The sequence below is a fragment of the Dipodomys ordii genome, unplaced genomic scaffold, assembly GCF_000151885.1.
Source record: "Dipodomys ordii isolate 6190 unplaced genomic scaffold, Dord_2.0 Scaffold124, whole genome shotgun sequence".
NCBI lineage: Eukaryota > Metazoa > Chordata > Mammalia > Rodentia > Heteromyidae > Dipodomys > Dipodomys ordii.
The window spans coordinates 2,595,745-2,607,916 of record NW_012267340.1 but is presented as its reverse complement, the minus strand read 5'-3'; the positions used below and the strand labels follow the sequence as shown (position 1 = coordinate 2,607,916).

At 48.9% G+C, this 12,172-nt stretch overlaps 1 protein-coding gene across 1 annotated transcript in view; it reads right to left on the bottom strand.

The window, feature by feature from the left end:
• The window catches only part of Slc9a9 (solute carrier family 9, subfamily A (NHE9, cation proton antiporter 9), member 9), a 228,786-nt gene that overhangs the window by 35,013 nt on the left and 181,601 nt on the right, over positions 1–12,172 (bottom strand). Inside the window, exons 10-11 of the mRNA XM_013029881.1 lie at positions 9,310–9,423; positions 7,755–7,866 (exon numbers count right to left, since the gene is read on the bottom strand). Coding sequence (XP_012885335.1) covers positions 7,755–7,866; positions 9,310–9,423 — 226 coding nt within the window. The remainder of the gene's footprint in view (positions 1–7,754; positions 7,867–9,309; positions 9,424–12,172) is intronic.

Sequence of the window (12,172 nt, the reverse complement as noted above, 5' to 3'; positions counted from 1 at the left end):
ATGACGACACGGACGCAGGCCGGTTCCTGAACATATTCCCTCCTCTGGTCGCGTGACAGTTCCACGCTTCCCTCCCACACGGCCCCTCCTTCGCTCCCCACAACCAGGGATGCCGCCATTTCTAGTCCACGGCCTTTGTACCAACGGATGTATTGGAAGTTGGCAGCCTCTCTCCTTCCACTCCCCTGCATAATTCCCCAGATATGCAAGATGCTGAACGCACCAAGGGTCTATTCCTTTCGATCTTTTTATATTCTTGGCTGTACGGGGTTTGAACTCAAGGCCTTGCCCTTGCTAGACAAGTGCTCTAGGACTTGACCCATGCCCCCTGCCTTTCTTTTTAACTTTATTTTTCAGGTAGGGTCTCTTGTGGTTGTCTGGGGATAGGTTTAGACCAGCATACTTCTACTTCTGCCTCCAAAGGAGCTGGGATTACAGGTATGACCCCCAACCCCGGATGGCGGTTTGAGATGGGTACCTTATTAACTTCTTGCCCAGGCTGCTGGCCTTGACCTGTGATCCTCCTACTTTCTAACTCCCAAGGGGCTGAGGTTATGGCTGTGTGTTAGTAGGCCTGGCTCTTTCTCATAGTGTGGATGTTTGTTTAACTACCCACCGAGGGAAGGGTATGTGGAGTGTTACAGTTTCTGCTGGCCACAAATTAGGCTGCTAAGATCTGCATAATGTTTTTTTTTGCACGATTTCTCTGAGATAATACCCGGGAGTGCAATCACAGAGCACTTCAATATTCCTATGTTTAGTTTTTCGAGAAATTAGTTTTAAAGAAATTATCAACCCATATTCTGAAGTGGCTGAGCCATTTTACATTCCCACCAACAGTAAAAAAAAAAAAAAAATCACCCAGAGTTTCTGCATCAGGGTTTTTTTTTTTTCTTTCTGGTTTTATCTGTTCTCCTTTAATAACAATATGCTAATTGAATTTGTATAAATCCATATTAAATATTCTTGAAGAGACACTAAAGGTTAAGTGCTAGAACTTCAAAGTGGGATGATATTAACAAAAATGGAAATGCAGACTCGAAGAAGAGTAAATGGGAATTCTGGTGCGAAAGGAGACACGGCGGCTGGCGGCTCGGAAGGCCTCCGGGTGGGGGTGGGGGTGACTCAGGACTTTCACGGTCTTTGTGCTACAGGGGTAACAATGAAAGGCGAAGAGGCAGGGATCTGACGGTCCCGGTAGAATAATTCGAGTCAAACACATACAATTTCAGTAAGCCAGTTCTGATCCTATTTAGTAGAATGCTAGGTTTCCAAATTGTCATTCATATATTTAAAAATTAGATATAAAAGCTGGGCGCCGGCGGCTCACGCCTGTCATCTTAGCCACTCGGGAGGCTGAGATCTGAAGATCGTGGTTCAAAGCCAGCCTGGGAAGAGCATTCTATGGGACTCTTATCTCCAAAGAACCACCAAAAAGCTGGAAGTGGATCTGTGGCTTTAATTTAGAGCATGAGCTCAGGCACAGCGCCCAGGCCCTGAGTTCGAGTCCCAGGGCTGGCCAAAAAGGAAAAAAAAAAAGATAGAAAGTAGGATGAATAAAATCACAACCCTCTTTTTTTTTTTTTTTAAATTCAGTATTTCAAACTAGATATACTACTCTCTTCTTCTCATTGAGGACAGACAAGAGACAAAATGTGGCGTGGTAGACCGGAGAGATTGAATACATTTCCCCAGAGGAGGAAGTGGGAAGTAGGGGTCCCAAGTACTCTGATTACAAAATACCTTCGAGGAACAAAATGTAAGGGAGGAAGGAAATTATTCTAAGTCTCTGAGCAGACAAGGAAATGGCCGGCAGATAAGGAAGATAACATTTGAAGGAGACATGAATAAAAAGCATTCCCATACATCAGACACACTTGTGGTGCGGCTGTACAAGATCGGGGCCTGGGGGAGATGTTCGCGTGTACAGACCTGGCTGGCCACAAGAGGCGGGGTTATTAATGACCCGCTCTCCTGCGGGGTTCATAATTTCTCTCCAGGAAGGACAAACACTATCATCAGGGGATGAGAATGTCTTAGGACAGATTTCTGTCTGTGAAGGTTAAAGCTCCTGGCAGTGTTCAATCACAGGGCAAGCCTGGGGATAGAAAACCACGACCTTTGCATCTCTCTCTTTTCCTCAAGTTCAGATGGCTGAAATATCCAGAAAGCAGCCTAAACCCAGATGAGAAGATAAGTCACCACGTCTTCATTTTTTTCCTCGTATGAATATTTGTAGGTCTGTTTTTCTTTTTTTTTAAAGAAGTTTTTGTGCGATGAAAAACCAGTACAAATGATAACTTGCTGTCTCATGCTTGCTGTAAACTCTTTCAGGCTGGCTACCAAGGGCAGGCTAGCAAGCAAGCATTAATCTTCCTAAGGATGTTTAATAATGTATTATCATCATGTGAAGCCAGTGTGGCAAGGCTCGTAAATCTAAATTAGCCAGACACGAGCGGTTCTGGGTTTTAAAAGTGGGCTCACCCCAGCGGGTGAGTCTGGTGGCATCTGCCTGTAATCCAAGGGCTCTGGAGATTGAGGGTGGAGGATCGAGAGTTGGAGGCCAGCAAGAGCTACCCAGAGAAGTCGAGGCTAGCTTGGACTACATAGGGAGAAGCTATAAAAGAAAAAGTGTAAGCAGAAGCACGTGTGTGTATCTATAAACACATACATACTCAATATAGATGCACACAACCAGGGAAATGCATACAGCTATACCTATATGCATATACAGCTGTGTGCACATATGTATAGACTCCTACTCAAAGTATATCTGCTAATCTTGCCTTCTAAAAATTAAATAGAAATGTTAGAAACTCTGTAAGAGCTACAACGTAGAGATTTCTGAGAAAGAAGAAGTACAGCTGTGGCTTTGTGGTGGGTTCAAGCACTGCTGATTAGGGTCAAAACCCCTCCCCATCCATGAGGACCAGAAATAACAACTGAATAGAATGACTTCCTAGAAGGGCCAGGGTCAGGGGTTTCCTAGAAAAGCCCAGGGCTGCCCACAGCCCGTTGCTTCTCAGCGCCCGCATCCCCGGGTGGATGGCCAGGCGGGTACACTCAAAGCCTAGGCCTGGGAACAGGGCAGGCGGGAAAGCGAAGCCATGTAGAACTCCAGAGACTTTCCTGACTCTCCTAGTGACTGCACACATTTGGAGCCCGTGCAAATATGGGGTCAACGGCCCCTCAGTTAATTCCAACGTATCCATCACCCTGATTGGATACTGGGGGCACACCGTGTGTGCCGCAGCCTCCTGGTCTCAGACCTCCGGGGATTTCAGACTTGAAACAAATCACTTAGGCTACCAGTGAAATACTAAGTAATGAAAAATTAATATTGATCTAGGGTTTTCCTTCTGGCAAAAACATGGTTTCCAAAGGACACACACTGTTTTGTTTAGAAAAACTCATGGAAATTTGTCTTTTTCTTTTTCTTTCTTGAGTCCTTTGTGACCTCCTCTTGGTTTATCTTTTTTTTTTTCTTCTCTCTTTGTTTTGGCCCAGGAATCAAAATAGTTTTATACATTGGGGAAGTTGGAGGTTGGCACCATTTCATTTTTTAAATAGGTTCACTCTGTAGAGATTTTTTTTTGACAAATTCCACATGCCCAGTGGGAGACTTCGCATCTCAGGAAATAGAAGAACAACCTAGAATTAAATATGGCTTCATTTAAAATTAGCCTCTAAGGGATTCTTATGCTAATGACGTTGATGTTCTGTTCACAACAATGGAAGGCTGGCCAGCCAGGGAAGGCTTTCTAGCAAGCACTCCTGCTGGAGGAAAATGCGCATCTTCCTGTTTATCTTGAAAGAGCAAGAGCGGAGCTTTTAATCAATTACATGTGTGCCATCCGGGCTCGGAAGGGGCGCAGGTCAGCTATCTATAGCTGCAGTGAGTCTTAGGGTGTTCTTATTTATGGTTCAAGAAAAAGAAAATAGGGCCAGACTCTAAGCCTGTGTGGGAATCTTCATCCAAGAAGGAATGCAGGTGACTCAGGATGGGACGGAGGTGGCTGTGTTAAAGGGCAGACTTACAACATGCATGGGAAGCAAGAACTCCCTGCCTTCTTCCCTGAGTGGAGAGATGAAGGAAAGGTCGTGTTTGCATTTGAAAGCGAGACTGGTGCCCACCAGGAAACGGCCAGCAGATGGGCAGGGACGTAGAAATGTCCTCAAGAAACGAAATCTTGTCCTTGACAAGGATTGTCCTTCAAGATGAGTTATTCTGCTATCTATCTGTCTTTCCTTTTGGAGTATAAATCCAGTGCCGTCTTTTTCTCTTTCATTCCAAGTACCATGAAGAGGGTTGATTTCAAAGATGTAACACATCCTTATCATCAGTCTGAGAGATCAAAGCCTGGTATGGGTCGAGAACTGAATTATGTATTGTCTTTCCCCTTGCTCAAGCCTCATGATCTTACACAGGGCCAGGACTTTCAGCAAAAATGTCAGGCTGGTTTCAAAATACATTTTCCCCGAGAGCGTGGCTTTACCACGCATGCGGTTCCGGTCTCGGTTCCCCATTGTTTTATCACAGGGAAGTGAGGCCAACAGGGTGTCTTCGGGGGGGGGGGAATCCCTGCATTCAAAAAAAAATCAAGGTTTTTCTGGAAACAAAGTCTGGGTTAAGCTGAACTCTCTTTCCTTCATCTCTCCTCTTAAACTCAAATGATTCCATCCAGGCTGCTGGGAGGCGGTGTGACGCACGCTTCTTCTGGTCTATTTACACGAGATGAAGTTTGTTTTTGGAAGCCCTGGGCAGCCAGGAAGGGGTAATGGTAAATAATGGCTCTGAAACCAGCAGGCACGGACACCTCTGGCTCTGGAAGTTTCTTTTTCAGGCAGGGGAGACGGATGTTGTGATTCACTGCCGGAGTGGTGGATGCAGAGAGAGGCTGTATTTTAGAGAAAGGCTAAGAACGATCAAGAGAGGCTCAGCCTTCTGGGAGGCTGGGCTCCCCAAGGTCAACTTGAACTTCCCATTTTATAGACGGTGGCTCCCAGGGGGAGCGCTTCACCGTCAGAGGGAATGGATGGCGGGGTCTGGACACGTGCGTGGCTTTCTCCAAGGCTGGGCTGGTGAGGGGTCCCGTTCCAGAGGCCATTGAACGCACGCGCTTCCAAGTCTATGATGCGCCCTCACAAGGACTGATCTGGCTTCGGACGGCAATCGTCTCTTGAGTTGAGAAAACCTGAGTTCAGAGCAAGGATTCTTTTCGTTGTTGTTGTTGTGATAAGCAATGTTATCCATGAGCAATCGGTCTGTGGGCAGGTGGATTCACGGGCTAGCCTTGGAAAGCACCCCTGGTAACCGTAGAAAGTTCTACCTACAGCCCTGGCAACCAAGGTCCCGCACTGTCTGCCTGTCTCAAACAAATGGCTTCTGCGGGGAGACCACTGTGTGCTGGCTGCACGGCATGCTGGGAGCCTCAGAGCTCAGCCTCCGCAGGAGCTGGGATGACAGGCCGGAGCCACTGGGACTCTGTCAGCTACGTGAACCTCTCCCCTCTGCGTCCAGCTCCCTGTCTACGTAGGCATACAGTCTGAATAAATCTCCTCTCCCGGGCCTTTGCTCATCCTGCAGGGAGGGGCCGGCGTGGCTGGGAGGGGCTGCGGGGTCTGCCCAAGGCACGCGCTAGGCAGGCTGGGGTTGGCCTGGGTTTGGGAGGACGTGGTTTGAATTTAACTTCTGTTCTCCTGACCGCAAGGAGATGCCGAGGTATTATCCTGCAGAGGCAAAGATTCTAAAGAGGCCCCCCAATTTCTCCTCTCAGGAGGCTGTGAGATGGCAAGCTAGATACACAACCTCTCTGTGCTTTACTTTTTTTAAATCACGTGTAAAATTGCACCCTTCAAAGGATCCTGAGACAACTCCAGGAATCTGTTTTCCTACCTGGACAGCCATTTTCCTGGAAGGATCTATTTAATGTGATTGTCTTGGAGTTCTGGAAGCTATGGAAGGTTTGCAAACTCCCGGGGAGGCCTTGGACACTAAATCACCATTAATCTGGGTCAGTTTAGTACAGCAGCTCTCAGAACAGGGCAGGAAGCAACTTGGAGCTGTGAGCCTCTAGTGTGTAGAAGCCAGGAGGCAAAAAGGACTCTGCCCTATAAATAATACAACTGAGTAACCAGGTGCTCTGGTTACCGGTAGCTGGTTCTGATCACGGCGGTGCAGACCAAAAGTAATCGACCTGAGATGCACTGTGTGAAACTAATCAAAAGACTGGGATTAGAAGAATGGACTTAAAAAAAAAAAAAGAACCCACACATATCCAACTCTCTGCTGTTGACAAGACTCATTGGAGATCCAAAGACACTGTCTGAAAGTATGGAAAAGATAGTTCTGTGCAAATCGGAGCCCAAAGAGGAGAGGCTATGCAAATAGCAGACAAAATAGATTTTAAACAAAAAAGGGTACAAGGGTTAAAAATGGGCATCACAGACAGATGGTGGCAATCAAGCTCCCAATAGAAGATATGACAAGCACAAGCATTTGTACGCCTAGATGGCAGACCCTCAAATATATTTAATATATGAAGTAAAACCCAACCGCGTTGAAGGAGAAACAGATAACACTGCAATGAGCGAGACGCACATCCCCCATGCTCAGTGATGGCTAAGATACCCAGACAGAAGAGAAGCAGGTTAACAGAGACACATGAAAACAAGTCGACCCAAGCCCTGAGACGCTTACCTCCCACGAATCATAGAAAGAGCCAGAAAGGGAGCCGTAGCCTTGAGCAAAAAGGAGTTCAGAGACAGCGCCCAAGCTTAGAGTTCAAGCCCCAGGAACAGCAAAGGCAAGAATTCCCAGACAAGCAGAACCAATGGACACATTGGAAACACACAACACAGCACCATAGGTAATGCGCAGGGAACGTCTCCCAGGTTAGACTATAGGCCAGGGTTTAAGTTAAAACTCAATGGATTTACACACACGCATGCACACGCACACACACACTCTCTCTCTCGAACCCTTAGAGATCCTGAACCTGTTCGTCCACCTGTGACTGGTGTTGATTCGCTTCCTGAGCTGCAAACAGCACGCAGTGACATTAGCGTCCCTCACTTTTTCCCACACATCTCGATGTGCCCCGGATGACGTTGGTTTATCATTATCATTTGTTCTCCACCCAGGTGCCTTTGTTTGTGTTGTGAACGCACGCAGAACGCACGCACAGAGCAACCGCGGCCTCTGAACTATGTCTCCCCGCAGGGAAAAGGCTGGTGGCAGGAAAATGGATGATCTCAAAAGCAACGGCCCTCGCCAGGGTTGGTGAACGGTCGGCGCAGGCTCGTTGGGTTTGCTTTCCTCTCGGAGGCGCCTGGGGTTGAGCGGGAAGGACATCAGTTAGTGGGGAGACACAGGACCTACTTGGGAGCGGGGAGCTCACTGGCTCCGACTAGAACGCATTTCAGGCACCTGCTGGGTCTCCATCAACACCGTCCCCCACAAGGCATTGTGGGCCAGATGAGCCGCTATGGGGACCATGCGAAGTGTCCCAAACGGGGGAGGATTCTATGCGGACCGTTAGCCCTGCGACAAGGCTGGCACCAGTTACACAAGTTCCCTTGAATTTCATTTCCCGCTTTGGAAAGATCTAGCGCGCGTGTGTGTGTGTGTGTGTGTGTGTGTAATTGCCACCCAGAGGACTTGGATTTTCCAGGCTCTCCCAGCTTCCCCACCGTGCCCCACACCATTCCCGACAGCAATGGCGGACCGCAGCCCGGCCGCGCCAGCACCGCACCTGAGAACATCATCATGTGCTGGAAGTTCCAGGGAATCTTGTCCTTCCGGCCCAGGTTCAGGAGGAAGGACAGCGGGTAGATGTTGCAGGCCCTGGCCACGAAGATAGCGAGCTAAAGACAGACGCGCTGAGGAAAACACGGAGGCGGAGCGAGGGTCACCGCCCCGTGCTGACCACGTGTCTCTGCACGGTGACCCAGAAAACAAGGGGGGGGGGCGGGAAGTCTGCCAGTTCGCGTCACTTGATTTCAGGTCATGAGCCCAGGACCAGGCGTCTGGACGCCTCTCTGGGGCTCATGATGGACTCTACCCTGGACTCTGTGGAAGCCAGAATTGGGGGACAAAAGTGGGGAGGGGCAGGAGCCCCCCCCATGCCCTGCTCCCCAGTGCGGCTAGTCGATGTGTCTGTTACTCTGTCTTTTCTGGGAAGGGAGCATCGATCTGAATACGTAGGGCAACAGCTTTGAGACACATCTCACTAAAAGCCAAGTAAGAATCCACGAGGATACTGGCCCTGGGTGTCTCTCCTCCTCTGTTGTCCTCGTCTCTGTCCCTGGGATGTCTGTGTCTTCTACTTTGTCCTCACAGAAGGGGGTGGTGGGGTGAGACCGGGGAGCTTTCTTGGAAGATTCGGGGTGTAGGTGAAATTCGAGAGTTCAGCTGAACGCTTCATGAGACAAGACGGAGACAGGCAGACGCTCACAAGAGAGAGGTTCACTTTCGTGAGCTCCTCTGCCAGGGACCCCCTTCCAAGTGGGAAAACGAGGCTGGCCGGCCCGACTGCTTTTAGGAATGTGTCCCTTGGCCTGGCACCCTGCCTGACAAATACCTGCCCCCCTGGGAACGGCTCCCACCCCAGCCTGTAGCCAGGAGGGGCCTCTGGATTCCAAGCAAGACCTTGGTGGGGCTTGAACTCAGGGCCTGGGCACTGTCCCCAAGCCTCTTTGTGCTCAAGGCTGGCGCTCTACCACTTGAGCCACAGTGCCACTTCCGTTTGTTTGAGTGGTTCACTGGAGATAAGAGTCTCATGGGGATTTTCCCGTGATCCTCAGGTCTCAGCGTCCTGAGTAGCTAGGATTAGAGGTGAGCTGTGAGCCACCGGCGCCTGGCTACTTTTACTTTTTTTTTTTTCTAACAAAAGGATTTTATTACCACGTCATGCAAACATCTCTAGAGTGTAAAATTCTCGCTAAGCCTTCAGCTCGGCTCTAATTCAAAGTGAATGTATTTTTTTTTCTATACACATACCTGGACATATACATGATTTATACATCTATAAATGATTAATATTTTTTTTAGCTAGGCATAGTTTGAATACTTGAAAAAGTCATTTTTCTTCAGATGTCCCCCTCCTCGACTCCCCAGAGCATTTTCTAGACTTCTTACCCTACACCACAAATGTTTCATCGAGTCCCTGCTATCTTAGGATGCTTTTTATTCCCCCTCTCACTGGAAATGACACCTCTGGTCTGAATCCTGCAGTGAACTCAGGAGAACGAACAGTCAGAGGTTGGCTCTCTAGAATGATCGCGCCCGTTCCCTATTTCAAAGGATACAAAGGCTCCGAGGATAAACAGCGCGTTGAAGGTGTGGTTCTGGAAGGTGAACAGCGCCAGGCCCATGTAGCAGAAGATGACGTTCTCAGCCAGGAAGTTCATAAACTCAAACAACTGGAAGCAAAACAGACACCCAGAGCGTCAGCCACCGCTCAGGCTGGAGACCGGTGTGTTCCATGACTCAGTGGGCCTCCCCGGTCTGGGAAGCCAGCCCCGCCTGTGGGCTCCCACTCACGTTCCTCTCCTGGCTCACGGGCCTCACGGCTCCAGTCAGCTCGGCTGACCCAGCTGGCTCTCTACCCAATGACGCGCAGCCCAGCCGCGACCCCACCCCGCACTTCCCAACCGCAAACCCAGGAGGAGCGAGCCCGGGTAATATCAACCAGCGCGCTCTCCCGGACGACCATTCCAACGGAGACAACGGACCTCCCCAGCTATGGAAATCCAAGCCCAGCGACTCGCTTGAGGTATGACAGCAAATGACACAAAGATTGTTTCTCCTCTTTCTGTGTATCACCCGGAGGTGGGCTTAAGTTCTAAGACCCTGAAGAAGTAAGTATATATGTATTTATTTTTTTGGGGGTCTGGTCGTGGGGCCTGAACTCTGGGCCTGGGCACTGTCCCTCAGCTCTTCAGCTCAAGGCTGGCGCTCTACCACTTGAGCCACAGCGCCACTTCCGGCTTTTTTCTTTTTTCTTATGTGGTGCTGAGGAATCGAACCCAGGGCCTCAGGCATGCAAGGCAAGCGCTCTACCACTGAGCCACATTCCCAGCCCCTATATATGTATTTAATATATAAATATAATATGTAATTATATATTATTCTTATATAAATACAACATATGCATTATATAAATAGATTCATAAATATATATTCACATATAACTATATATTTATATATCATATACTTATATATGCTTTTATGTTTATATATTTATTATACTATATATTTATATGTAAGTATATATAAATATATATGCTTATATATTTCATATAATATATAATAAGCATATTAATATATTATATAATATAAATTATACTGTTATTGCTAGTATTATTATTATTTTTGTCAGTCATAGGGCCTGAACTCTGGGCCTGGGCGCTGTCCCTCAGCGCTTCAGTTCAAGGTTAGTACTCTACCACGTGAACCATAGCACCACTTCCAGGTTTTTCTGCTTATGTGGTGCTGAGGAATCAAGCACAGGGCCTCATGCATGCAAGGCAAGCGCTCTACCATTGAGCCACCTTCCCAGCCCTATTATATATACATATATATATATGCTTCTATATTTATATATACTTACATACAAGTATATGCTTCTACACAAGTAAACATATCTGAGCTTAAACTAAGTGACCCTCCTCAGACAGGCAGGAGAGACAAACAGGGAAAACTGGCAAAGAAGAAAGAGCGTCTGTTATCCTTCAACCTTAGAGCCATTAGTTTATTCTGAACCCCTGGACAGGCAGGGCCTGCTGGGTTGACTGGTGAAAGGCCCATTTCTACCTGGTACAAAGGGGATCAGTAATCCCCGGACGGGGCTGCGCAGCCAGGCCGCAGCAGAGATTCCGCTGGAGACGCGGCTGTGCCGAGGATGCTCCACTCCCCGCTGAGCGCTCGGTGGGACGTGGACTACCTTCTCTAACGTCTGTATTCAACACGACAAGGGACCCATGGCCACGGGCTCTCACCGGGGCACATCCACAGGAGACTTGACTTTGTGGTCTAGGTTCTTCATCTGGAAGTTTCTGAAACTTCATCCCCCACCTCTACATACACCACCCTTAGGTAAAGGTCTCTGGAGAGAACTCTGTCAACCTCACCTGACAGAGAACAGACTCTTTATTGATTTATGTGTTGGTCGTGGGGCTTGAACTCTGGGCCTGGGCGCTGTCCCTCAGCTCTTCAGCTCAAGGCGGGCGCTCTACCGCTTGGGCCACAGCGCCACTTCCGGTTTTCTGGTGGTTTATTGGAGATCAGGGTCTCACGGACTTTGAACCGCGATCCTCAGACCTCAGCCTCCCGAGTAGCTAGGGTGACGGGCGTGAGCCACCGGCGCCCGGCTCAGAATCTTGTCAGAAACCTTCATTCAAACCAGCAACAGGGAGAAAGGAATCAAAAACAAAACCCCACGCAGCTCCTGCGAACAACCCGGTCTTCTTCCCATAGTGTCCAGTTGGTCCAGCCAAACCCCATCCCCCAAGTGGTCATGGGAAACGGAAAGATCTTAGAACAGGGGGAACTCCTCTCTGCCTTATCAAACCTTCAGCACTCCCCGAAGTCAGACCTGGCCATCATTTGGATCCCTCTGCTGGTGTTGACACAGATCCAGTAGCTGGTAAGCCCCGGGGGCTGGGGCGGGGGGTGTTAAGGTGCCAGCTGATTGGGTGCTGACCAGGGTCACCTCCTACTCTGATCTGTCTTGCACCTGCTCTTCTTATGAGGGCACCCGCTCAATTCATCGTCTAACTAATTCAGTTCCTGACCACTATTTCCCCAAAGCTTCACCCTCCAAACAGCACCCCACCCGGAATGGGGGACCACGTGCGAATTGAGGAGGAGCACCACGCCAGGGAGCTGGGACACAAACCGAGCTGAGCGGCTCTGTGCAGTCCAGCTCGGGTGAAATTCCTGACACAGGCTTCTCTGTCATGGCGCAGATAGCAGGCTTGCTCTGCAAACCTAACTACCGGCCTGCTTTTCAGAAAGATCGAGTCCAGGGCTAGGAAGGTGGCTCAAGTGATAGAGCGCTTGCCTTGCATGCCTGAGGACCTGGGTTCGATTCCTCAGCACCACATAAGCAAAAAAAAAAAAGCTGGAAGTGGCGCTGTGGCTCAAGTGGTAGAGCGCTAGCCTTGAGCT